Source organism: Ctenopharyngodon idella, chromosome 7 (assembly GCF_019924925.1).
Source record: "Ctenopharyngodon idella isolate HZGC_01 chromosome 7, HZGC01, whole genome shotgun sequence".
Taxonomy (NCBI): Eukaryota; Metazoa; Chordata; class Actinopteri; order Cypriniformes; family Xenocyprididae; genus Ctenopharyngodon; species Ctenopharyngodon idella.
The window spans coordinates 7,438,090-7,464,257 of record NC_067226.1 but is presented as its reverse complement, the minus strand read 5'-3'; the positions used below and the strand labels follow the sequence as shown (position 1 = coordinate 7,464,257).

Here is a 26,168-nt window from a genome sequence, read left to right as displayed (position 1 = left end):
ATTAAAAAAAAAAAAAAACACAAAAAAAAAACAGTTATGAACAAGTAATGATGCAGTCCTTTAAATCTTAATTCTTGAGTGTAGCAGAATTCAATGGGTGTAAAATTATCATGTCACATATGACACATTTTATTTAATGTGACACAAAAAAACAGTAACACCAGTGACACAATGAATCACCAGTGACGTATGTATAAGACCAAAGATCCTTATTCTTCAACTATAATTAAGTAGACGAGAAGACATTTTTACATTTGGTATACAATCAAAGACGATCATTGACACTTAGTGAAAGCAGTCAGTATCTATAAACGGGTAACACCAGTGACAATTTTCATGACAAATGCATTTTACAAAATGGCTCCTGCAAGGTATCAAACCACATGTTGTCAATCATGGTATATTCACTAAATTAAGTAGTTTAATCCATTTGTATTCTAGTTTTTTAAAATTCCATAACAATAAAGTAGGTCATACCAGTGACTTCAACTAAAAGCTTCATATGAAATTATGATTTTCTAATTAAAATTTCTGATAACTGAAAAGAGACAGTGGACTTTCCATTGGCCGTTCTTCTTTGATCTTCAGGAAATAGGAAGAAGGAAGTCAAGTGACGTCATCAGTATAATTTTTTTTATTTTTTTTATGTCAAAATAAGAGATTTTTGTTAAAGGTAACACCAGTGACACAACTCCAGGGGACCACTACTTTCATTATACATTTTATAGTATTTATTCAGCATTTTGTTTATGTCATTTACATCATATATTTGATAGTTATGTATACATTATTGTATTTTAAATGGAAAAATAATGGAATTGACCTCAAATTCAAGCATTTTCCCTCTGTACATGACTGTGGGGACGAGCACTTCTGTGGCACTTAGAATTTATATAATTAATTAAAAAACAAATATTGCCACATTGATGGCTCAAGAAGGTTTAATTGTTTAAATAACATATTGTTTCATTTTAAAATATAAAAAAAATTGTAATCCTAAAGTGTTTTTCAAGTGTATTATTTCTGTAAAGGCTAGGGACAGAAAAGTGGACGTTTCTGTAGAATGACCCATGTATCAAACTGCCAAAGTCACGAGAACCATTGAAATTTCAAAACGTTTCGAAACACTTATGATGTAACGAAGCCTCGTTTACTGAAATCACGTGACTTTGGCCGTTTGATACACGCTCCGAACCACTGATTCGAAACAAAAGATTCGCAAAGATTCGTAAAGCATGTTTTGAAATCGCCCATCGCTAAATATTGTTGAATAAAGTTATTTTGGGTTTTTTTTAAAAGTATTCTCGTCGCTTCATAACACTAAGGTTGAACCATTGTAGTCACATGAACTGTTTTAAATATTTCTTTAGTACCTTTCTGGGCATTGAAAGTGTTAATTATCTTGCTGTCAACGGAGGCCTCACTGAGCCATCGGATTTTATGAAAAAATATCTTAATTTGTGTTCCGAAGATGAATGAAGGTCTTAAGGGTGTGGAACGACATGAGGGTGAGTAATAAATGACAGAAATTTAATTTTTGGGTGAACCAACCCTTTAATGGGAATGTTAGCAAAACGTTCTTAGAACATATTTTTGTCAGCAGGGTATTTATTGAAACGTTCAATTAAATATAAAAATAACAAATAGGCTAATATTGTTTGTTTGTAACATTTTGGCCAGTAATAAAATCAGATTATGTGTGAACAATGAAGTAAGTGTATGTGTGCACAAGGACAGAGACACAGCTGCTTTACTTCAATATGGAACAGGTCTTCATGGCATGTCTGGGACTCATTTCAAACATTTCATCCTCTCAAACCTGCCACCAGACTGCCACTGGAGAAAATTCCAGAACAAAGCCATGCAGGCCAGCCATGCTATCTGTCGGCTCTCACGGATAATACCACTGAGTTGACGCTTCCAGATGGACTGTATGCGTGCTTTGTTGCATTAATACCAACAGCATTTAGATTGTGGGACATACTTTGGACCGCGTGCCTAAAGAATGCATTTGATAGCCACGCCATCACTCGTACAGACAGGAGAGTGCGTCATGATGATGTACGGAAACTTAGACACCTGTCTGCCGCTCTCAGTGTGACTGTGGTTTCTCAGGTAATTAGTGTCTGCACGGGTGACGCATTTTAACGTGTCGTAGTTCAAAGTAATCCCTAGAAATTCTGAGGGAAATGTAACAAAAGATTACTGCGTATGTGTTGAGAATGCAAATGAGTAATATAATTAGGCCTAAGAGTGTGCTCAAATGAAAACCTGACAATAACAATAAGCTTCATGAAAACTCTTTATTTAGCATGTTATATAACATCACAATGTGAAGAGAAAATGCTAAACCCTATAGCAGAGATCTTAAATACAGTACAATGAAATGAAATAAAATGAACCCAAGCAATAAAGAAAGAAAAATCACACCGAAGCACAAACCATGGGATGCGAGTGAGAAAAGGGGAGCACAAACAAAAGAAAAACAATGAAATATTTCTTCGCGGTCATTTGATCACGGACATGTCATAGGGATCAGTTTCAGGACAGAAGACAGGAAAAGGACAGTGTCACAGTTTCTCCAAACCCACTACGTCTCTCTCATTTCTTGATGTCTTCTTTTGTGATTTGAGCTGCGATGAAGTGAAAGAACCATTATTAGATTACATCCTGCATTTACAAGGGAAAAAAAGGCTACCACTGTAGAATTACCTAAAAGTTACCTTAAATGATGTTTAAAACAATTCATTATACATCTGAGTGATCTACAACAAACCTGCATGCATTTCAGAGCACCGTCTGCAAATTGTATGAACCCATTTTTGTCATACAACTGTATTGGACATTGTGAGTTAAGAAGTTTTATGTTAATTTGAAATGAATTATTCTTTAAAAACGTTTAGATAGATAACCTGGGGAAATGTTCAGTGTCCAATAAGTTAAATCTTACAAGACGAAAAAAAAAATGGATTAGTGCACCTGTTTAAATTGTATAGATATACACATCTGTTCAAAAGGTTGGTGTCAGCAAGATTTTATTATACTTATTTATGTTTTTTTTAAAGAAATTATATATGTATTTTTAAAGAAATTAATACTTTTATTCAGCATAGACACATTACATTGATCAAAAATGACAGTAAAGACTTTAAAATTGTTTTAAAAAAAAAAAGATTCCTATTTCAAATTATGTTTTTTTGAGCTTTCTAATCATCAAATAATGCTGGAAAAAAGTATTACGGTTTCCACAAAAATATTAAGCAGCACAACTGTTTACAACACTAATAATAAGAAATGTTTCTTTAGCAGCAAATCAGCATAGAATGATTCATTAGAATGATTTCTGAAAGATCATGTGACACTGAAGCCTGGAGTAATGAAGCTAAAAAATGATCTTTCCCATTACAGTTATTGAAGATTGCAATAATATTTGACAACATTATTGTTTTTACTGTATTTTTTGATCAAATAAATGTAACATTGGTGAGTTTCTTTCAAAAACACTAAAAAAATCTTACAGAGCCCAAACTTTTGATCAGAGGTGTACTTCAACGGTATGTGCAACACTAATATTAGTTCTGTCAGCATCTGGTGGCTCACAGACCAAGGGTGCTTCATTTCTTTAATTGTGCTTCCTTGTGTCCTTTCCTCACATCGCATTTACCTTCTCCGTCTCAAGACTCAAGGGAAGGATTCAAGGATCAGATGCAAGGACATAGGCATCATAGCAACATATGGTTGCACTTTATTTTACATTACATTTACAGTGTACTTACCTAAGAAAGTACTGGGTAATATAAGGTAGCATGGGTTAAGGTTAGGTTTAGGGATATAGGTTCAGGGTTAGTACCTAATTATTACCCAGTTATTGCAATTACTATAATGAGCACATAATATGTACAAGGGGAACAGGACTATAAAATAAAGTGTTACCCAACATACAGTATATGTGTATGTAAGTGGAATACTTGCTTATATGTGGTTAAATATATTTTTTTCTAAACAAAGTTACAGATTGAAAAGTTTGGATCGAAATCATAGGAGGAGAATGAACGTGTGCATCAGGTGTTTCAGCAAACTTTTTCAAAGTATGTGCTCAAGTGCAAGCTTTCCCTTTCCTAGCAATGCTTTTAGAGAATAGATATGTCCTTGATGATGGCAGAGTTCGATCGATTTCAGTATTGAGAAGCACACAGACAGCCGAGACAGTCGAGTGTTTTGTTAATGAAAGTGCAGGCAGTGTGGGTGTGATAGCAACACATGGGGCACCGTCATGCTTACCTTGGACACATTTCACACAGAGCAAACCTGAGCTTACTGTTTACTCACGGACTGAGGGACTGAGGGCGGTAGGGAATGTGATGGGAAACAGGAAGTAAGGAGGAAGTATTAAAGTGTGACACACATCAGGAATCATGGATCACTAGAAAGAGATCCATTCTGGACCTTCAGACACACCTCTAGGTCCAATCCAAGGGTTATTAACCACAATAAAACAGGACGTCATCCACGTTTCTTTATTTTGTTTGCTGTTCTAGGATTTTTTTTTTTTTTTTAACACAGCACACTCTGTATTAACATTTTATAAAATAAAATGTTAATACAACATGGATGGATTTTGATCTGTATGTCTCAGCATATATCTTTCATTTTAAAAATCATAAGATTGTACTCTTATGTTCACTGGTCATTCAGGTGAGTTTCATTCATTCACAATTATACACACTATACCTTTCAAAATTTTCTTTTTACAATGCAGCTTATCCTGCGATGGCAAAGCTGAATTTTCAGCATCATTACTCCAGTCTTCAGTGTCACATGATCCTTCAGAAATCATTCTGATATGCAGTTGTGTAAATTTTTTTTAGGATTCTTTGATGAATAGAAAGTTCAAAAGAACAGCATCTGAAATAGAAAGCTTTTATAACATTATACATTGCCATTCAAAAGTTTGAGGTCAGTAAGAATTTTTTTTTAATTATCAAAATTGACAGTAAAGACACTTGTAATGTTACAAAAGCTTTCCATTTCAGATAGATGCTGTTTTTTGAACTTTCTATTCATCAAAGAATCCTGAAAAAAAAAATGTTTTCAGCATTGATAAAAAAAAAAAAACGTTTCTTGAGCACAAAAGCAGCATATCAGAATGATTTCTGAAGGATCATGTGACACTGAAGACTGGAGTAATGATGCTAAAAATTTAGCTTCACCATCACAGGAATAAATTACATTTTAAAATATATTCAAATAGAAAACTATTTCACAGTATTACGTTTTTTTTCTGTATTTCGGATTAAATAAATGCAGCCTTAGTGAGCAGAAGAGACTTTTTGTTAAAATAATTTAAAAATATTACCAAGTGGAATGCCCTGAAATATACAAGACTGAGGAATGTTAAAAATAATATGTCTATTCCTAATTGACAACAATAACATAAAAAAAAAAAAAAAAGATTACACATTAATATAAGTACTATTCAAAAGTTTGGGGTCAGTATGATTATTGATTGTAATATGTCAGTTTATTTTAATCATAAATAAATTCAGCACTGGTGAGCATAAGATATTTCTTTCAAAAACATTAAAAAATCTTACTGACAACAAACTTCTGAACAGAAGTGCAATTACTAGACAAATCAGATTTTATATTCAATATACAGTATAACAATGAGAGAATTTTATCATCAAATGATGCTGAGTAAATCTCTCAGTAGGTCTTGAGCTAGAGACAAGTACTTACGGCGAACTTCCAGTTTGCATTCTACTATGTCTTCTCCGCTGGAGTTGACCGCCTTACACATGTACACACCTCCATCAAACGGACACGGCTTACGGATCTCCAGAGTCAGCACACCCTGATTGCTGAACATACGATACTTGGCCTCATTTGTAATGTCCATCTTGTTTTTGTACCATGTGATTTTAGGCTGCACAAAAAAATAAGATGGTTTAGAAACAGATTATCTTTACAATTTTCTTACATAAACATTATGATAAATAAGATAGCTATCCAAATCTATTACTTAAAAAAAAAAAAAAAAACAGCTAACATCTGGGTTAACATACTAGCTTATAATATATAATATTTATCAGAATTATGTGTAAAACAGAACAAAGAGCATTTCAAGAGCAGGGTAATATGATTCTGTATTTTTGTCATTTGAACTACATGGTCAAAAATAAATAGACTAATTTGAACTCTTAACAGGTTGGGCCTTTCTGCTTCAGCATGACAATATTCTTGTGAACAAATTGAGGGCTTTTGGGATGAATTGTAATGCCGACTGTGAGCCAGACCCCATTAGTGACCTCACTGATGTTTTTGTGTCTGAATGAGAGCAGAAGCCCACAGTTACATTCATTTCAATTTGAAATGAAATGCTAAACAAGCACAAATGAGTGTGATATTTTGGTGTGCTCATACTTTTGGCTATACGGTGCATAACCATTGATATTAAGGTCACACATGCTCACCTTAGGGATGCCTCTTACGGAGCAGCTGAGTGTAGCATTGTATCCGGATATAACTGAGCGACTCACGAGAGGATGTGTGAACTTGGGGGCCTCAGAGAAATCATGCTCTTTGTAGGAAGGATGCTTATACACAATGCCTGTAAAGAGAACCAAAACATTTTATCAGGAGATCTGGGTAAGCCACATGGGAATTAGAAAGACTTTAAATATTAACAGTCTAACCATCAGTTTCTAGCAAAAGTATTCTTGCTGTCTACACTGCATACTAGTGAGAAGGCATGAGAATCTAGTGTATCTGGGCACAAATGGTCACCTGTTTTCTGGATGTAGGCACTGTCTTTGGAAAGGCAAGGCTCTGGACTCAGACCCACCATGTTTATGGCATACACACGAAACACATACTCATTCCCCATGATCAGGTCTGACACCACACAGTTTGTGCGACGATACTGATCATACACAGTGTACCATTCCTGCCAAGAAAAGAAAAAAAACACATAAACGTAGTCATATATTGTGTACCACATTGTGAGACATCCTTTACCGTGATTAAAAACTAGTAAAAAACTGCGAAAAAACTAGTAATTTCACCATAGATGCATATAATTTAAAGGCTCTGTTACACAGTTTACACATGGCTTTTTTTTTTTGCCTCGGGTAAAGCAAGGAAAATGACACCTTACCAGGCATTTAGGTGAACAAGGAGACAATAGCACTCGTCTCTTCGTAAAGGTGAAAAAACAAAGTTCTTTATGACCTGATGGATTTCTTGTAAACAGATTTAAAAGGAAAGAAAAGACGAGAGTCGCCTGTTTTTGTCTATTTTAAGTTTTAATTTAAAATGTTTTTGATTTTAACATAAAGCTTACGTTTAAATGTTTTGCCACTTGCGTGAGCAACATAATATATAATTCTAAAGTATTACTTCATATAAATATAAAGTAATGAAATGAATAAAACGTTTAAATGTAGTGCGTTTAAACGTGACATCTATGAAATATAGTGTATTTACAAAGAGAATCGCAATGCTGACAAGCCATATTCAGTAACAACTTTTGGATTTGAAATAAAAATAAGTAAATGTTGTGTTTGTGATATACAGCCATGGATCAGTTGCGCACTGCAAACGCGGCATATGTGAAAACACAATAGCGCGTGCTGCATATGAACTGCAAAGGCATGACGGTGGTGCTTCTCCGCTCTCCTCCGCTGTCCTCCCTGCGTTGTCTTTTTTGGTCGATATTAACCAACGTTTTATTTAGACAAAAATAATATCCAAAGCTTAAAGCCAAAAGAATTACCTACGTGCACGTCTGAATGTTTAACATGGTGCTGTAAACTGACCCGCTGCAACTGATGCTGTTGCTAATATGTCGTTAATCTGTCGTAATCACCTCAGGAGTCACGGTCAAGGGGAAGGAAAATCGAAAGGTTGATGGCTTTTTTTTATTTGCATGGTTTTTGACTTTAACTTAACTACTATTTTTAGCATTTTGTTACAATTATTGATAAAATATGCTATTTCTAATCGTTTAAATTATTATTATTTTTTTTACTTCTGGAAATCATCTCGCGACCCCCACTTTGGGAACCACTGCACTAGGCTATCGGCGCCGACCACAATATTACTGTTTTTACTGTATTCTCAAACAGATATATGCAGTCTTGGTGAGCATAAGACACTTATTTTCAAAACATTAAAAAAATCTAACAAAGCCCAACATTTTGCAAAGTAGTGCATTTAAAATGTTTTATTTTGTTTGTTTTTTTAATCATACTTATTTTTTTATTAATTTTTTTATTGCAGGGTAGGGGCTGCATTGGACTTAACTGTTTGTACATGTTTTATGTTTCTTTTGTGCTGTTTGTAACCTAGTCTCAGCCTAAGACGTCACGCCCACGGACACTTGAACGAGTCATGTTCAACCAAGTCTCTACCTTTCTAACATAGAACAACCTCCTGGACAACAACCAGTCTGTGTTCAAAAGCAGCCCCTCAACTGAGACTGTCCTGCTCTCAGTTATTGAAGCTCTGAGACTGGTAAAAGGAGCTTCCACTTCCTCAGTACTCATCCTGCTGGATCTGTCTGCTGCTTTGGACACAGTTAACCACCAGATCCTCCTGTCAACCCTCATGATGAAGGGCATCTCAGGAACCGCACTCCAATGGTTCAAGTCTTACCTCTCAGGTAGGTTGTGGAGGGGTGAGGTGTTTAAATCACAACATCTAGCTACTGGGGTGCCTCAGGGCTCAGTGCTTGGACCACTTCTCTTCTTCATCTACATGTCATCACTAGGATCTGTCATTCAGAAACATGGTTTTTCCTATCACTGCTACGCTGATGACACACAACTCTACTTCTCATTCCAGCCAGATGATCCGACGGTAGCTGCTCACATCGCGGCCTGCCTGACAGACATTTCTTGCTGGATGAAGGACCACCACCTTCAACTCAAACTTGCAAAGACAGAACTGCTTGTGATCTCAGCCAACCCAAAACTTCATCACAACTTCTCCATTCAGCTAGGTTCATTAACTATAACTCCATTCAGGACAGCCAGGAACCTTGGAGTTGTGAATGATGATCAGTCTTCACAGACCACATTGCCAATAGCCGCTCGCATCAAATTCAAGGCACTGATGTTTTCCTACAGAACAACCACTGGCTCTTTACCTAAACTCACTACTTCACACCTATGTGCCCTCCAGAAGCTCGCGTTCTGCAAGTGAACGGCCATCCCAAAGGGGCACAAAATCACTTTCACAGACCTTTACCTTGACTGTTCCAAGCTGGTGGAATGACCTGCCTAACTCAACCCAAGCTGCTGAGTTTTTAGCCATTTTCAAGAAACTGCTGAAGACGTATCTTTTTCTTCAACACCTGACCCATTAATACTAGCACTTACAATTCTATATATATATATATTTAGAGAAAAAAATAACCTTGCTATGTGTACTGTGCTAGACTAACTGGGACTAGCCACAACACTTGCAGACGGCTGCCCTATTGTTGGCTTGATTGCTTCTATTGCTCTCCTCATTTGTAAATCACTTTGGATAAAAGCTGTCTGCTAAATGATTAAATATAAATGTAATGTAAATGGTTGTAGCCCATGTGTTTATTCTTTCAGAAATGTTTGCACAATTTATTTTGAAGCTGAAACCTCACTAAATTAATCCTTTTCTTTCTTCTTTGTTTTTTCAGCTGAACTATAAAAATGTATATAAACACTGCATATTCATTGTGAGTATGTGGCTATACTATGTCACCAATTATCCTTGCTAATTGAAAAATTTGTCACTTGGCTCTCAGGTGTCTGAATATACCACTGTAAAATCATTCTGTCCATTGTTATAGACAATGGGGAAAATGTTGTAGGATCGCTTAGCACATGTATTAAGCCGAAGTGTCATAACTATGTCCGTGGGAGCAGTAGATGTAGAAGCAGGTAAATGGCCTGCCTATGAATGTGCCCCAAGGCCTGCAGCCTAAAGTGCTTTTATATTTAGCAGCAGAGCATCTCCAATTTCTGATTGAGATTGTCCTGTGAAACCTGATAATTCTGTGTCTTCCTGCCTGCTGCTCTGGACACAGCGAGAGGAATAGACTGGCTCTAGTAACAATGTGAGGTGAAACCCAAACCGGGTGCTTTTTATTTAGCTGCTAACTTTAGTGGCTCAAGAGTACAAAGGGGTAAAGAGAGCACTATAATGACAGCACTTAAATCAGGGCAAGGCCGTTGGCTAAGATTACAGCATGCCTGCACCGAAGGGGGCACAGGTGCTCTAGAGTGGTGTGTGGTAGGGGTCATTTTGGAGCTTTGGGTACTGGATGTTCTGGATGCTGTTCCTCTGGCCCACAATTCAGTGCCACTGGCCAACTGTATGTCACAAGAGAGGCCATAAATTCAGAGTGTCCCTGCAATGCTGCGCCACTGATGAATAGTGTACATACATTACTCAATTACAGTGATCACAAGCTTAACTACTTTAGATAGACAATGGCAGGCTCTCAGTGTGGGGAGGCTTACGAACTCAACTAACTCTCATTTTTTTCAAATTCTTGCTCTGAGCCTGAGTTTGACTACTAACAGTGCTCAGCAGGGGAGCAGAGCTCTCTAACAGTACATACAGTGTGAATAACTCAATATCAAAGAGAACAGATTCAATTTCAGCAAAACCCCTAGTTTGTAGGTTTGGGTTTACCATGGTTTTCTTGTCAGCCTTCTGGATGCTGTAGCCTGTGATGTCACAGTTGCCATTATCCTTGGGTGGCTTCCACTCCAGGGCAACGTTGAATCCCCAAACATCCACCACCTTTAAATTTTGGGGTGGGCCTGGCAGGTCTGACAATAGAAGAGAACGAAACACTTTCTGATGTTTACTGATCTAAACAAAGACACAAGTACTATATAGAAGAAAACATATTCTGTTAATGTAAACTGTGAACATTGCATGTAATTACTACATGTTATTTTTGCACAACTGTGTCAAATCTAGTCAAAAGTACAAGTTAAACTGACAGTGTATGATAACAAACATGTCCTAGTAACTCACCAACAATCTGTATATTCACTTCGGCTTTGTCCTCCACATTCTCAATTTGCACTTTAACATCATACTTCCCAGAATCCTTTCTCTCAGATCTCCTGATGAAGAGGATGGTATCAGTGTCGCTGTTGCGTATGCTGACCTGCTTAGGGTCCAGAAGCTCATCGTTTTTCGTCCAGGTTACTTGAGGTCGTGGTTTACCCTTAAAAGTGAGGTGGGGTGAAGAATGCGTCAAGACATCTCATTGGACACTAACTATTTTACTGACAAAACACATAGAACAAGTACTTATGTTATGTCAAAAATGGATGGATGGATGGATGGACGGATGAATGGATGAATGGATGGATGGATGATGTTTTGGGCACTAGAGTTCCCTACAGGGGTGCTACAGCTGCTGTTCAGACTCGTGTCATTGACTGCCATCTGTATGCAGCCTCCTTCATTGTATTTCAGCCATAGAGCTCAGTGTATTTATAGAGTGAAAGGATGAAGATCTATGTTTCACAAACTGGGTTCTGTAAACAAACAAGTGGACAAGTTACAGTCTAGCCAAATACTGAATCTCTGGCTGATTTTGGAGGTCAAAGTCTGCATCAAAAGAGGACAGCCAATGGTTTCATACTGTGACAAATAATGCTGCTGGACACAGCAATACAGAACTTTGCTGGATCTTTTCGTGGCAGTCAGAGAGATACCTGCCAAGAAATGAATCTAAATTGTTTGCATTTGAAAGAGATTCAAATGAATTATTCACGTGTTCTGTGGCATAATTTTGTTAGGTATTTGCATGTTACAACCACAATCTGAAGGGTGACTTTTCTCACCTGGAAGGGGATTACCAGGTTAATCGCTTCTCCTACTTTCTTGATGAGTGTTTGACGAAGGTTACGAGGGAGCCAGATTTTGGGCCGCTCTGCAATAAGAGAATGCAAGTGATTCATGAATATAATAGCCTATCTTACCCTTTTCCATCTCATTTCCTTCCCAACACCAGACTGTAATGCGATGCAAAAGATGGATCTTCACTTAAAAATAAAGCTTGTTTGTATGAAACTTAATTTCAGTCTATTTTCAAGTAGACTCATCTGTAGCAAGAGGCCTCACTTATCATGTCTGTAAAGACAATCTATATGCAGAGAACAGGCCAATATGTAGACCAGAGAAGAACCGCACCCTCCCCCATCGACACTGCTACTGAACTGAATTGAATCAACAATGAACTCTAGCAGTCCACACTGTGCAAAAACTAATCGTTGTGATTTGTATCCTAGGCCTAGGGTGATGATCCAAAAAGTTGACCTTAAATGGGCTAGCTTAACATTTTAAGATGATTCTCTGTGTAACTCACGCATGATTTCACGGATGGTGACTGCTTGTTGCAATGTGGCTGGAAGGCTTGGGCCTGCCATGTTATACGCCCTCACACGGAACTGCATCTTCTCTCCAGTTGGCAGGTCACGGATGATCACAGAGGTCCTTTCTGTGAGACCCGAAAACGCAGGGATCCATTCATCAGCTATAGAGATGAAATGAAGGTTTCAGACAGAATATTGAGGATTTATTCTAAAAAGCATTTTGATGCAATTAAAAATAATATGCTTTTACACCCAAATTGCTAAAAATAAGAGATAAATACTAGTGCATTGTAGCATGAGTCTATGTAAAATAGGTTTGATATAAATTAATTTTCATAGAAATATATCACTAGGCTGAAGCTACCCTACTGTTCAAAATGTTTGTGGGGGTTTTTTTTTTTTTTGGACAGTAAATACATTTACATACATTTACTAACATTTTCTGTTTCAAATGAAAACTGCTATTTTGAACTTTCTATTAATCAAAGAAAAAAAATGTTTTCAACACTGATAAGAAGAAATGTTTCTTGAGCACCAAATCAGCAAATTAGAATGACTTCTGAAGGATCACATGACACTGAAGACTGGAGTAATAACTGCTGAAAATTCAGCTTTGCCATCATATGAATACATGACATTGAAAAATATATTAAAATAGAAAACAGTAATAATAGTTCAGAATATTTCTGTTTTTGCTGTTTTTTTTTTTTTATTTTAAAAATGCAGCCTTGGTGAGCAAAAGAGACTGCTTTCAAAAACATTTTTTAAAAAAACGTACCAACCCCAAAATTCTAAACAGTAGTGTACTTTCTTGATAAACACATTTAAAGCAATTCTGTGGAATCCGTGGGTTTGCTAATTTAGCTGAGCCTTTGACTTTGACTTACAGCCTTCCTTGCAGTACTCAACCCCATAGCCTTCAAGCTCAGCTGAGCCTATCCTCTCTGGAGCCCTCCATTTCAGTGAGATAGTGGTATCACTGATGTCATCAACACACAGGCCAGTGGGCTCGCTGGTAGGAGCTATAGAATGAAAGAATGAAAAGACGTTCTTGTATAAAGAAAGATGTTATTGTATAAAGTTTTGTTCAAGTAGCATTTGCCTTGTATCTGCAGCTGGAGTAAATGCATCGTGAAACTGTTGGAAAAGCTCACCTTACACTATATATTGTCTTTCCATTCAATGCCAATCCACTGGTTTGCATTTTTGCATCTAGCCACTCTGAAAGGCTTTTGTATTAAAGATTAGCTTTGCCAGCTGATTGCAAGGAAAACCCTTGCATGTATGATGTATTTTGAGTGCACACATTTGCTGTATTACATTTATATACTGTTACTAAGCCATCAAATACAGAGATAGTACTGAAGACTTTTTACTGCATGGCTGGATTTACCTGGACTTGTCACCGCGGTCTCCAGTAAAATCTCACTGAACAATGTGAGAAGAGCATAGCATTGTCACAAGCCAAGCAGCCATGGAAACTATGGAAGCAACCTCACTTGTGTGAGGTTCATCTCCACTTATTTTCACAGTAAGCCTTTCGTTACTGACAAGAATAACCAATATTGCTTGAATGAGTCTAAGTTTGACTAGGTCAGTGGTTATAAGGGCCTCCTGAAGATATACATGCTGTCTGCTGTGATTTGCAAGCAAGCTTCAGTCTGAAATGTTTGTGCCATATTTAAGCGTCAATGACATGCCCAGGTCAAACTGTATTTATGAAGACTGAACTTGCAGCAAATCCAAGAACATCTATTCTTATCTAGCCAAGTTATCTAGAGTACAGTTACTTTTCTTTGAAATGTAAACAACCGTTTCTCACTGTAAATATGAGGGCAATTGATTTTTAACCTGAAATAAATAGATTAAAATGATCAGGCTTTGTTTTAGTGCACTTATTCAGGCCTTAAGATGTGGTTACATTTACTATTGTTCAGCCAATTTTTATAGTCATTTCAATAGGAATTTGCACAATAGGGAATTTCCCTTCAAGGCAAAAGATTATTATCATATGCAAATTTCGCATTCAGGTCAAGTACACAATTTTGATGCATTTACCAACAGAAAGCTGCTTGGTTTGGAAGTGACTTTGGAAGTGGGCTGTGCTTCATACATCACTACACTATTGACAATGGACCTTCTTTACCTTGCATAATTTCGTTTTACTAACGTTTGGATGCAACAATTCATGCAAAGACATATACATATAGTAAAAACCTACATGTTCAATACAACAAAACCACAGTTTAAGCATATCACTGACCAAGCCAAATACAACAGCCATTGATCAAATGTCGACAGGCATTATAAAACTGGTTTAGGATTTAATTCCTCTCAATGGCATATTCATCAGTGAATGGTTCTTGAAATAAGTTAATGACAATAATGCATCAAAACAGCCATAAAAAGATATATAAAGAGGTCGTGAAGACTGATGTAAGCCCCCCAAAAGATTGTTAGAAATAGACGCCTACTGCCAACAGGTTCAGGCTCTGGCTCCGGCTCTGGTGGGGGGGCTACTTCTGTAGATGGTACCTCCTCCTGTCCCGTTGGCGCTGCTTCTGTTGGAGAAGCTCCATCTTCAGGAGGAGCAGGAGCTGCCTCCTCTTCACCTAGAGGTACAGGAGCTTCAGCACTAGCCTCTTGTGCAGTTTCTTCTGGAAGTGGTGCTTCTGGCTCCGGTTCTTTGGTTTCTGCTGGGACATCGGGCGCCGAATCAGCTGGCGGTGCCTCAGCTGGCTTCTTCTCAGCAGTCTTAGGGAGCATTGGTTTGGTCATTCTGCCTCTGGGTCACTACAGTCTGGTATGTTTTCCAAGTAGAGCCTCCTAAAAAGTCTCTCCGCTCTGCAACACCTGCTGTGGTCTTCTCCTCTGGCCAAGTGACACGACAGGGCAAGCAACAAAGGAAGTGCACTGTCCTGCCCCCTCCTCTCTTTAGACAATGCCATAGATACAGCTTTGCAGAGTTTTAACATGCCATTATTTATAGAGGAGGATGCCAAGGATAGTTTCCTAATCAGCTGTCTTGTAACAGACAACAGTCTACACAGATAGTAATGCTTTTAACGCAGCTCACTAAAAGATTAAGTGAAAGATGAGTAAAAAGTATATGCAAGAAAATCAAGATGTCAATTATGTAAACTGAAAAGTATCTTTTCAGACCACTTTAACAGCACAACAACCTATTGAATGGACCAATTAGATGGATGACAAGATGTGTCTAAATCGTTCTACATGTCTGGAGATCAACAGCCACTACCTATTACATTTAAATAATGGTAACAGAGGCTTAAAGAACAGCAGGGGAAACAAACGTGTCCGTAATGCATAAGTAAAGTTATAAATCAAAGAAGTGGAACTCACCAACTGGCACAAATGGCTGGGAGGCGGCACTGGGGCGTGACATGCCGATGGCGTTTACTGCATAAATGCGCATCTCATAGGCCACACCCTCAATCATTCTCTTGGCCTCATATGTAGTCTCTTTATAAGGATCAAAATTAAGTCTCATCCATCTATAGCTCTTTTTCTTCTTCCTTTCCAGGACATAACCTTAGAGGACATTAAAAACACACTGTTGTCATCATGCATTTTCATAAAGTACACATTTAAAAGGAGATTTTCAGTCATATTATTAGGTCATTTTCATTAGGTTATTTTTCCAGAATATCTAGGTTACTTCACTTAACTTAAGTTAGATTGGGTTTATGTTAAGTTAGTGGTTGAGAAAACTAATTTACAGTTGCTAGCAACATGTGACGATGTCAACAAGATTTACTGTTATATTAACTATGTATAGTAACACTGTGTACTGTCAGGTTAAGTCACCTATGACTGGCTGACCACCATCAAAGAGTGGGGGATCCCATTGGACAATACAAGAATCTTCACCAACGCTAAGGATTCTGGGAGCTTCAGGTGGGTCTGGCACATCTGTAAAACATTAAAGTGCAGTCAGTCCATTTCTTCATAAGGGTCAAAGTGCGGTACAGCTAATATACAGTTACATCAAAGGCATTTTGCTCTCAAATGGCAGCACTCTGCTATTCATTTGAATGTCCTGCAAACCTCATAATGGCAATACAAACAGAGTGATAATAAATGGCCAGAAAGAGATCTGGACAGTTCAGTTTGTGGCCTTTTTATGCATTTTATTTTATTATCTAAAAAAAAAAAAAAAAGTGTAGTTCTAAAGTGTGCGAGCAGTCATGAAAATCCCTAGAACTCTTCTAAGCAATCTAAAGAGCTTTCTGAATTCACGTACAACAGGGTGTTGCAACATGGCCCGTAATGAAATTAGGGCCTAACTTAAGCCTCCCGGAGAACAGCTGCGAAATGTACCCACCGTAATGAGATTTAATAAAGCTTACCAACAACTTTGACATTAATGTCAGCTGTATCCTCTCCAGCAGGATTGCGTACAATGACAGAGTACACGCCCTCATCCTGACGCTCCGCCCCCTCAATGGTGAAGATGCAATGGCCTTTGCTACTCTCCACATGGACACGCCCATGTGAGTCTGTCAGCACCTGATTGACCAATCAAAACCACTTGTTAAAAATGGTCAGTGGTTTTCAATCTGGATCAGTCACAGGCCCTCACATTCAACTCTGAATTTTCAAAACCAGGCAATGAAGAATAGATCATGGAGAAAGATCTAATATAATACCAAAACACGCATAGATACTACAGATATCTGAAATCTCAGATATTATACTGTACGTTACCTGTTAAATACCTCCCCTAGTTCCTATGAACGGAAGATGCTTACCTTTTATTTTCAAACTTTATACTTTATGAACTTGAAATCATGAAAGACGCACTCACCTTGTAGACACAGTATTCTACAGAGTAGTGTGCGGTGTGTGTGAAACACTTGATGCTTTGTAGCAGTGTCAAGATCTCACAAGTATGATGAGTTGTGTGTCAAAGTGATGCTTGTGTTAATGTTAGAGCAGCTTGTTTCCTTTGTACCCAGGGAAAGACAAACCACAGTTAAAGTAGAGAAGAAAGAACTAAACTGCACTAAACCGCACTAAACAATAAAAAAATGAAACACTATTAAATGAAGTACTATTAGATATTGACTATATATATGATCATGAGTTCCCATGGAGTGTCTCCCTGGATTAAATCGATCAAGACTGCATCATCATGCAGCATGGGTCAATAACAAGACATCCAACATCACAGCCAAAGCAAGAAGCATATAAGACACAGGATAATGTACACTGTCCAAGCAGTCGGGGATTGTTAAGGCCCAAACTCACTTCACCGTTCTTCACTGTCCATGTGTGCCTCGGTTCAGGACGCGACTCTCCCTCCTTAGAGCTACCCTACATGAGCAAAGCAGAAGCTGTGAAGCCATGGCAACCAGGTCAGGGGTTAAGTGTGAGAAACTGAAGTGTCAACCTCCCATCTCAGCACAAACCTCCCAGTCCCAGTGAGCCTCGACAAGACTTTCTGATTATGTTTGGGAGATGTTACAGTACCTACCTGTCAAGGCTTCTGAAGCCCACATGCTGGATCTCCTGTTACATTTGCAACAACATGGCAAATCATAAAGAATTACAGTACACCACAAACTGCAGATGAATTCAAAAAACAGTATTTGTCCTCAAATAAAAATGATTTTCTAACTAAATAACATTCTAAAGGAAACGTTTAGTGTAGGTTGGACTATTCTGCAGTAACTGACCAGGGCTACATTTCCCAAAAGCAAGTAGATCGTACAGACTATTGTTGCCAAAGGTTACTACAATCTACTTAGGCCTACAATGCTTTTGGGAAATGCAGCCCAGACCTATTCGCTCAGACAAGGATTGGATAAAAATCGATACTAGACAAAATTTAATGACTCACTCTTACCTTTTCTCCTTTTGTCCAAACCACAGTGGGGGCAGGATCTCCAGTAATTGGTACATCTAGTCGCAGTTTGTTTCCAGCCACAACCAAGATTGTGGAGTCAGCGGTGCGGCCCATGCAGTCCAGATGAATCTTGGGAGGATCTTAAAGTAAACAAGAGAGAAGTTTGTTGACACACACCTTAAGAATGTACTGTATGACACCAGTCAAACAAAGTGCATTTATGATTTAATGTTGTTCCCAGAAAAACATTACATGATTGATAAATTATTATTGATGCTGTTCTTTTTTTTTTTTTACCTTGGCGAGGAACAAAGTCAATCTTGACCTCTGTAAAGACAAAACATAATTTGAAAAACAACGGCATAGAAATAAAAAAAAAAGAGTTTAAACATACATTCGTCAGTAATAATTAAACAAGAGAAAGTAGGCTACCTAAAAAGTTGAGCTTGGCAGAGAGATTAAAGGCATAGCCTTCAGGTACGAAGGTGTAGTCACCCTCATCCTCTGGCTTCACGTCATCAATGGTGAGCTTATGAATCCTGAATATAAATATATAAATTAACTTTACAATATAAACATCTCAGCAGTGTTGTGCAGTAGTAACAAATAATGAAGTGAGGTTGTAACGTCTATATTTTTTAAAATCCTGTAGCTTTTGTTAATTAAGAAGGGACCTGGTGTAGGCACTTGTTACAATGCTACATTTTCTCTGACAATGACAATTTTGTGAAGTTTCTCTTTTGTTTGTCTGCTTTGATTAAGAATGTGTCCTAGTAAGTCTGCATTTCTCGACTGCCACATCATCAAGCGCCGCTGAAGGCCATTTCAATTTGAAGGATCCTTGGATGGCTGCCTTTGTTGCGCGTCCTTCATTCAGCTCATTTTGAAGGATGCATCAAGTGTATTCTTCGCATCCTTAAATCACCCAAAATCCTTTGCACACATTCCAATTAACAAAAAAAGAACTGACGGAAAACAAATCTGCACAGAGCTTGTCTGAGATCATTATGAAATGTAAGACAAAAATAATATTTTTGGAGATGAAGGCATACATGTTATTTTTTGTTTTGGTGTAAATTAATCACTTAACACTAAACCGCCAATAATGTAAGCCACTGTGAGACCACATACAGTTGTCATTCACTGTATTGTATTAATAGAAAGACGGTTATAATATTATAAAGATTTTTAATACAAAGTATTTTTCCAAAAATATGTTTTAATAGTATTTTCGTGCCGTGACCATGGGGGCGAGAACGTGTCAGTTCACCATGCGAACTTAATAGACCGTCTCATTCTAGCATTTAATGCAGAGGAGGACTCTAGCAGTTGGAAAGAGGCGAGTTTTGTTTCTGAATGACCTAAGCAAAGATACAGTACCAGTCAAAAAATTTGGAAACATTACAATTTTTTATGTTTTTGAAAGAAGTCTCTTATGCTCACCAAGGCTGTATTTAATAAAAAATACAGTAAAAACAGTAATATTGCAAAATATTATTACAAATTAAATATTTGCATATATTTTAAAACGTTTTTCGCTTGATATTTGTATAAAGTCGAGAACAGGCTCTAACATTGCACATCCTCATATTGTATACCATGTATAGGCCTACAATGGTGTTGCATACTTTTTCAAAGGGAGTTCACACTTTTACATTTAAATTTTATAATTTTAATTTTATTTTACTAATATTGTTTTACGAATATTAGTCTATGAATAATATTACACTATTTTATTACATTGTTTCATCCTTTTAGAGCTGTTTTGTTTTTGCCAGTATACAGTTTTTGTAGGCTGAGTTACAGTAGATAACATTACATTTTTTGGCTACCATTCAGTTTAGCTTAATCTTAGTATTGTTTCAGTAGAGTAGTTTCTAGATTATTTGAGTAAGGTGCTCAACCAGAACCAGTAACACAGCTAAGAGCTGTCATAAACCAGATCGTGGGTGTGTGATGAAATGGTATATGCTAAACATTTATGCTGACTACAACTAGTCTTATTAAATGAGTGCACAGACATTATATATACACGTCTCCAGTTCACTAGTAAAGTAACACTCACCTGCCAATGTGTGTGATATTAGTTCTGGCATCAGGTTTCACCTCCACTCCATTCTTGTACCAGATGCCTTTAACATTTTCATCAGAAACCTCACATTTGAACACAGCCTGGTCTTTGGCCTTCACAGTCAGGTCAGCAATGTTTTGATAGACCTCTAGCTCTTTCTCTAAAGGTCAGAGGTCAAAGAGAGCACTATGTCATCACACATGACCAAAAACTAAATATGGATGCTTACCACATTATACCACAAATTCTATTCTAGCGTATGTTCCCATCAAAAACAACATACCATGTTTGGATGTATCATGATAGTAAAATGGAAATACAGTAGCATATAAAAAGGTAGCATGTAAACACTATAGTATGTGATTATAGTATTTCTTCAGTACCATAGTTTAATCATCTGATATGGTACCATTTTTGTAAGGGATTTATGTAAGTTAAATGTTTGTTATGTTTTAAATACATAAGAGAATATAGCAAAATCAAGGGTTAGATGTATAAAATGAAATATCCATGTTCTCATATGGTGTTTTGTTATTCTCAGAGCTTGACAACACTTGTTCACCATTTGCATTCAGTGAATGGAAAAGAACAGCATGACAATTGTGCCTGCTGTGGTTTACGGAACAAAGAAAATCGAATGGGTTTGAAACGACATACAGGTAAGTAAATGATTCATTTTTGGATGAACTATCCCTTTAAGATTGCAATAAAGAGAGGTGGGGTACACAAAAAAAAGGTAATCCCACCGCAGCCTAGTAGAGTTACAGGATTGCTTTTTTTTTTCTTGGCACTTCTTGTACTTGATCAAAAGCACAGACAACCTGGTAGCAGACACACCTGGGTATCAGTTTGCTTGCAAAGTGTTATACATGCTTGAAGACTCAGAATAGGAGACAGAATGAAGGAGGGAGATAAGAGAGTATGAAAGTGACAGAAACAAACAATAAAAAGAAATGGAAAGAAAGGGAATGAGTCATAAATCTTTCTTAGATGCTATTAAAAGCGATAGATGGAGTGGTGTGTGACAATGACAGAAAGAGAGAGTGAGAGAGGAACAGACGGAGTCATCTGCCCTGTTAAAATATATGGGTCAGGCGGTCTAACAATAGCTGGCATGTGGGCACTGGAGTGGTAACCTTGTACAGAAGTGTCGGTGGCCATGTTTTCTGAACTGACAAGAGGTGAAGTTTGAATGACATGGCCATGAGTGGGTGAGGTTTAAGGGAGGAGTGAAGAATGAAGAACTCTTAGATGTATTGAACCCAAATCATGACCTGCGGACTTAGAACTAGTTTCACACCCTAAATATTTGAAACCTTAACGACTGCCATGTGCAAAATATATATATATATATATATATATATATATTTACATACATTTTTCATCCCTTCCAGTATCAAAGGCAGAAATCGTTCAACAAGTTATATTACAAATCTGCAAATATCAGAGGCCTTGAAACTATCAAAAGTCAGATATTTACCCTGAACCATGAGCTCTGCTAATGATTGCCCTCCATTGGTTTTCACCCGGTAGTGTCCACAGTCCTCCTTGGTCACATCATTAATGATAAGGACATGCTTACATCCATCTTTCTTGAAGCGATACTTGAAGGACTCATCTCGGGTGAGTTCCACACCATCTTTCTCCCTGTACAAGTCAGAGGTTTGCAATTTGTTAATATTCATTAATTTAATACTTCAGTCAGCATCTCATTGAATTGCAATTTACTATTCAAACTCATACACTATATATTATATACTATTATATATATTATATACTATACACTTATATATTTGTGTTAGGGTTCATTTGAATTATAAGTTATTCAAAACTTAAAGTCATTACAAAATGAAAGTAGCGACAGATCTTTTCGTCTGTATTCTGGCATACTTTCGAGTGTAACAGCTTATCGATAAAGACAAAAATGTATTCGATTGTTGATTGGATTTTGACATAAAAAAATGAATGCGAGCTTGCAGTTGATTGTAAGAAGGGACGGGGTTTTAGTGGACTAAATAATTGGAGAAGTCTGTCGTTTTCACCAGAAGATCATATTATGATATTTTAATTAAACATCATGTCAAAACAAAAAAATAATGGATGAATGGTTCACAATACATTCTATAGCATGCATTTACAAAATAGATTAATTTAATTTTGACTTTAAAATCTATAAAACTTCACTGAAATTAAAGGGTTAGTTCACCCAAAAATTAAATTTCTGTCATTAATTACTCACCCTCATGTCGTTCCAAACCTGTAAAACCGTTTATCTTCGGAACACTAATTAAAACTTTTTTGTTGAAATCCGAGAGGTTTCTGATCCCCCAAAGAAAGCAACGTAATAACACATTAAAGGTCCAGAAAAGTAGTAAAGACATCGTTAAAATAGTCATGGTGTCTACAGTGGTTCAACCTTATGAAGTTGAACCACTGTTATGAAAATGTTATGAAGCGATGAGAATATTTTTGTGCACAAAAACAAAACAAAAATCCCTTCTCTACCCTGTAATTCTCCTACGCTGTTTACATTAGACACAGCGCAGAGCTTCAGGGTTTACCTCAGAACAACGACGAATTATTGGCCGGCTCATGTGTCAGCATCACACGTATGCATTATGCTGCTCATGTGAACAGTATCAGACAATACTGAGTTGGCATTCTGACATAAACCCTGAAGCTCTGCACTGTGTCTATGACGTAAACAGTGTAGGAGAATGACAGGGAAGAGAAGAAATTGTTGAATAAAGTCATTATTTTGTTTTGTTTCAGCGCACAAAAAGTATTTTCGACACTTCATAACATTAAGGTTGAATCACTGTAGTTACGTGGACTATTTTAACAATGTCTTTACTACTTTGTGCTTCATTTTTGGGTAAACTAACCCTTTAAGTTAAAAATCCTTGGAAAAACTACAGATGTAACTAATTGTAACATGTATGCTCTGTTTTGGTTTATTTCTAGTTCCTGTTTCCTTTGTTCTCATTTTCCTGCCACTAGTTTGTTTCTGTGGTTGTTAATTAGCTCTCCACACACCTGTTCTGTTACCCTGTTTGTCCAGTATATACTGTAGGCCCTGAGTTCTCCTTGTTCTGTATCATTTATGGAAAAGTGGTTGTGTTTCTCCATGATCTCCGACATGTTTGTTTTCTTTTATAATAAAGTGTTTCTCCTTGTATACAGCCACCGCATTACACTAAGTCCCTGAAATGACTTTTGTGAAACTGGCATGTTGGCATTTTAAACCACTACGGACATCTTGAAAATGAGCCAGTTAGAAAGAAATTAATGACAGAAAAAATGTTTAATTACAATAGTAAGGGAAATTCCAAGAAAGTTTGCACCTGAACATTTTTGGAAGGTGTAGTAATGGCTAAAGGAGTTATTGCCATGGTGTATACTTACTCAGTAATAACCTCTGAAAAGTAAATCTTGATTTACGAGCATAACTGCAGGGTAGTAGCGAGAGCAAATGAGATAAATCAAATGGCTGACATAGTAAAGGACTAACAATTTATAACAAGTTCATAGCTGCTAATCTTTTCTCATGCACCCATAAGCTATACTGTACATGTTAATTCCAATCAGTTTAGACTAAAGACACAAAAACATGTTACTACCCCATTTTACTTGTAATATAGTCATACATTGTGGAGTTTCAGTATCTACTTCTTCCTTTCCCTAATCATGTTGGTTCTAGAAAGTCATCCACTATTCGAGAAAGGTGCCATTAACCACCAGTGACTTTCTCATTCCATTCTAGGACACTTGTGAGGTGCTAAAAGGCTGCTATGACCTTTTCCAGGCACTGATCATTTACAACCCAGGGTGATATAGAGCCTTGGCTACAGCTATAGCGGAACCAGCTCTCACTCATGCACCACCATCTGTCAGTCAGTGTGACTCACCCAACCAGCCAGCCATGCTGAAAGAGACACATATGCCATCTACTGGACATGTGAGGAATGCCAGGACTCAAGGACAGCTTGTAAAATGTTCACCTTTTCTGAACTCTTCTCTGATGTCGTTTGATATCAACTTTTTGTTTGTTCATTCATGTTTTTTACAGATGCACATCTGACCTGAAAGGCCTTTTTTAGTCTCTCCTGGAAATGTGTTATTAATAACGAAAGGGAAAAGGAAGTGTGCGCATGTTGACAGACCTACCATTTCACCTGAGCCCCCTCTTCAGACACTTCACACTCAAACTCCACTCTTTCTCCTTTCATAACCATCTGATCCTCTAGGTTACGTACGATCAGAACAGGAGGCTCTAAATGCAAAGAGAGAGATAAAAAAAATAATAAAATGTAATGATATATTTTTATATAATTTTAATTACATATATATAAAATATTTACTTGTCTATAAATGTCATTCTCAGAGATCTTTGTCTGTGGAAGTTGATTACCTTTAACAAAGAGCTCAGTGAAAGTCTTCTCATCTCCAACTACACACGTATAAGCAGCATCATCTGCCAGAGTACAGTTGTTGATGGTGAGGAAACGTTTGTTGCCTACACTCTCAAAGATGTACCTGTGGGAAAACAAGAAATTATTCAGTAGCAGTTCCAGTTTTGTTCTCTAGGTGGGGACAAAGCATCACTGTTGGAGAAGCTTTTTCAACCATATATTAAAGGGTTAGTTCACCCAAAAATGAAAATAATGTCATTTATTAGTCACCCTCATACCGTTCCACACCTGTAAGACCTTCGTTAATCTTCGGAAGGCAAATTAAGATATTTTTGCTGAAATCCGATGGCTCAGTGAGGCCTGCATAGTCAGCAATGACATTTCCTCTCTCAAGATCCATTAATGTACTAAAAACATATTTAAATCAGTTCATGTGAGTACAGTGGTTCAATATTAATATTATAAAGCGACGAGAATATTTTTGGTGCACCAAAAAAAAAAAAAAATAACGACTTATATAGGCCTATTGATGGCCGATTTCAAAACACTGCTTCAGGAAGCTTGATTCAAAGTCACATGATTTCAGCAGTTTGGCGGTTTGACGCGCGATCCGAATCATGATTCGACACGCTGATTCATAACACTCCGAAACTTCCTGAAGCAGTGTTTTGAAATCGGCCATCACTATATAAGTCGCTATTTAGTTTTTTTGGTGCACCAAAAATATTCTCGTCGCTTTATAATATTAATATTGAACCACTGTACTCACATGAACTGATTTAAATATGTTTTTAGTACATTAATGGATTTTGAGAGAGGAAATGTCATTGCTGGCTATGGAGGCCTCACAGAGCCATCGGATTTCGACAAAAATATCTTTGTGTTCCGAAGATCAACGAAAGTCTTACAGGTGTGGAACGGCATGAGGGTGAGTAATAAATCGCATTATTTTCATTTTTGGGTGAACTAACCCTTTAACATCAGAAAATTAACAAATCACTTTTATAAGTTTTTTTTTAACAGTTTATAAATTTTTACATTATCATGTCAGAAATCTTTTGCCAAACAAATAATAGACAATTGTTAAACATATGACACGGCTTGCTTTTAAAATTCTTAAATTCACAAGATGTATTTTTACACAAGGTTTCACTTTTAACTAAGGTCACTGAAAGCTATTATGAGCCATTGAGAATTGTTGTTGTTTTTTTCTATTGTTATTTTAGTCTGTCCTTAAACATCTGACAGCCTCCATCCGTTGGCACAGCTGACATCTGAGTCTACAGTGCTGCTGTGTATTCTTGGAAAATGTCCCTGCATATTCATAGTCAACAGGCTGTTTGAGACATCTAACCCCACAGACGAGCCCTGAGGTTGCTTATCAAGTGTAGGTAGGCTGCATACTGTCACTGTTGAGTGCCACTCACTTGCTA

General features: G+C 37.2%; 1 protein-coding gene across 1 annotated transcript in view; it reads right to left on the bottom strand.

Moving 5' to 3' along the window:
* Positions 1–2,284: 2,284 nt before the first annotated feature.
* Positions 2,285–26,168, bottom strand: part of mybpc3 (myosin binding protein C3) — a 38,487-nt gene continuing 14,603 nt past the window's right edge. Inside the window, exons 14-33 of the mRNA XM_051900961.1 lie at positions 26,163–26,165; positions 24,735–24,859; positions 24,491–24,596; positions 21,804–21,970; positions 20,318–20,483; positions 18,685–18,791; positions 18,550–18,579; positions 18,253–18,392; positions 16,754–16,913; positions 16,212–16,316; positions 15,747–15,935; positions 13,271–13,405; positions 12,377–12,544; positions 11,853–11,941; positions 11,032–11,227; positions 10,681–10,820; positions 6,787–6,946; positions 6,474–6,610; positions 5,740–5,926; positions 2,285–2,633 (exon numbers count right to left, since the gene is read on the bottom strand). Coding sequence (XP_051756921.1) covers positions 2,602–2,633; positions 5,740–5,926; positions 6,474–6,610; positions 6,787–6,946; positions 10,681–10,820; positions 11,032–11,227; positions 11,853–11,941; positions 12,377–12,544; positions 13,271–13,405; positions 15,747–15,935; positions 16,212–16,316; positions 16,754–16,913; positions 18,253–18,392; positions 18,550–18,579; positions 18,685–18,791; positions 20,318–20,483; positions 21,804–21,970; positions 24,491–24,596; positions 24,735–24,859; positions 26,163–26,165 — 2,542 coding nt within the window. The 3' untranslated portion in view covers positions 2,285–2,601. The remainder of the gene's footprint in view (positions 2,634–5,739; positions 5,927–6,473; positions 6,611–6,786; positions 6,947–10,680; positions 10,821–11,031; positions 11,228–11,852; positions 11,942–12,376; positions 12,545–13,270; positions 13,406–15,746; positions 15,936–16,211; positions 16,317–16,753; positions 16,914–18,252; positions 18,393–18,549; positions 18,580–18,684; positions 18,792–20,317; positions 20,484–21,803; positions 21,971–24,490; positions 24,597–24,734; positions 24,860–26,162; positions 26,166–26,168) is intronic.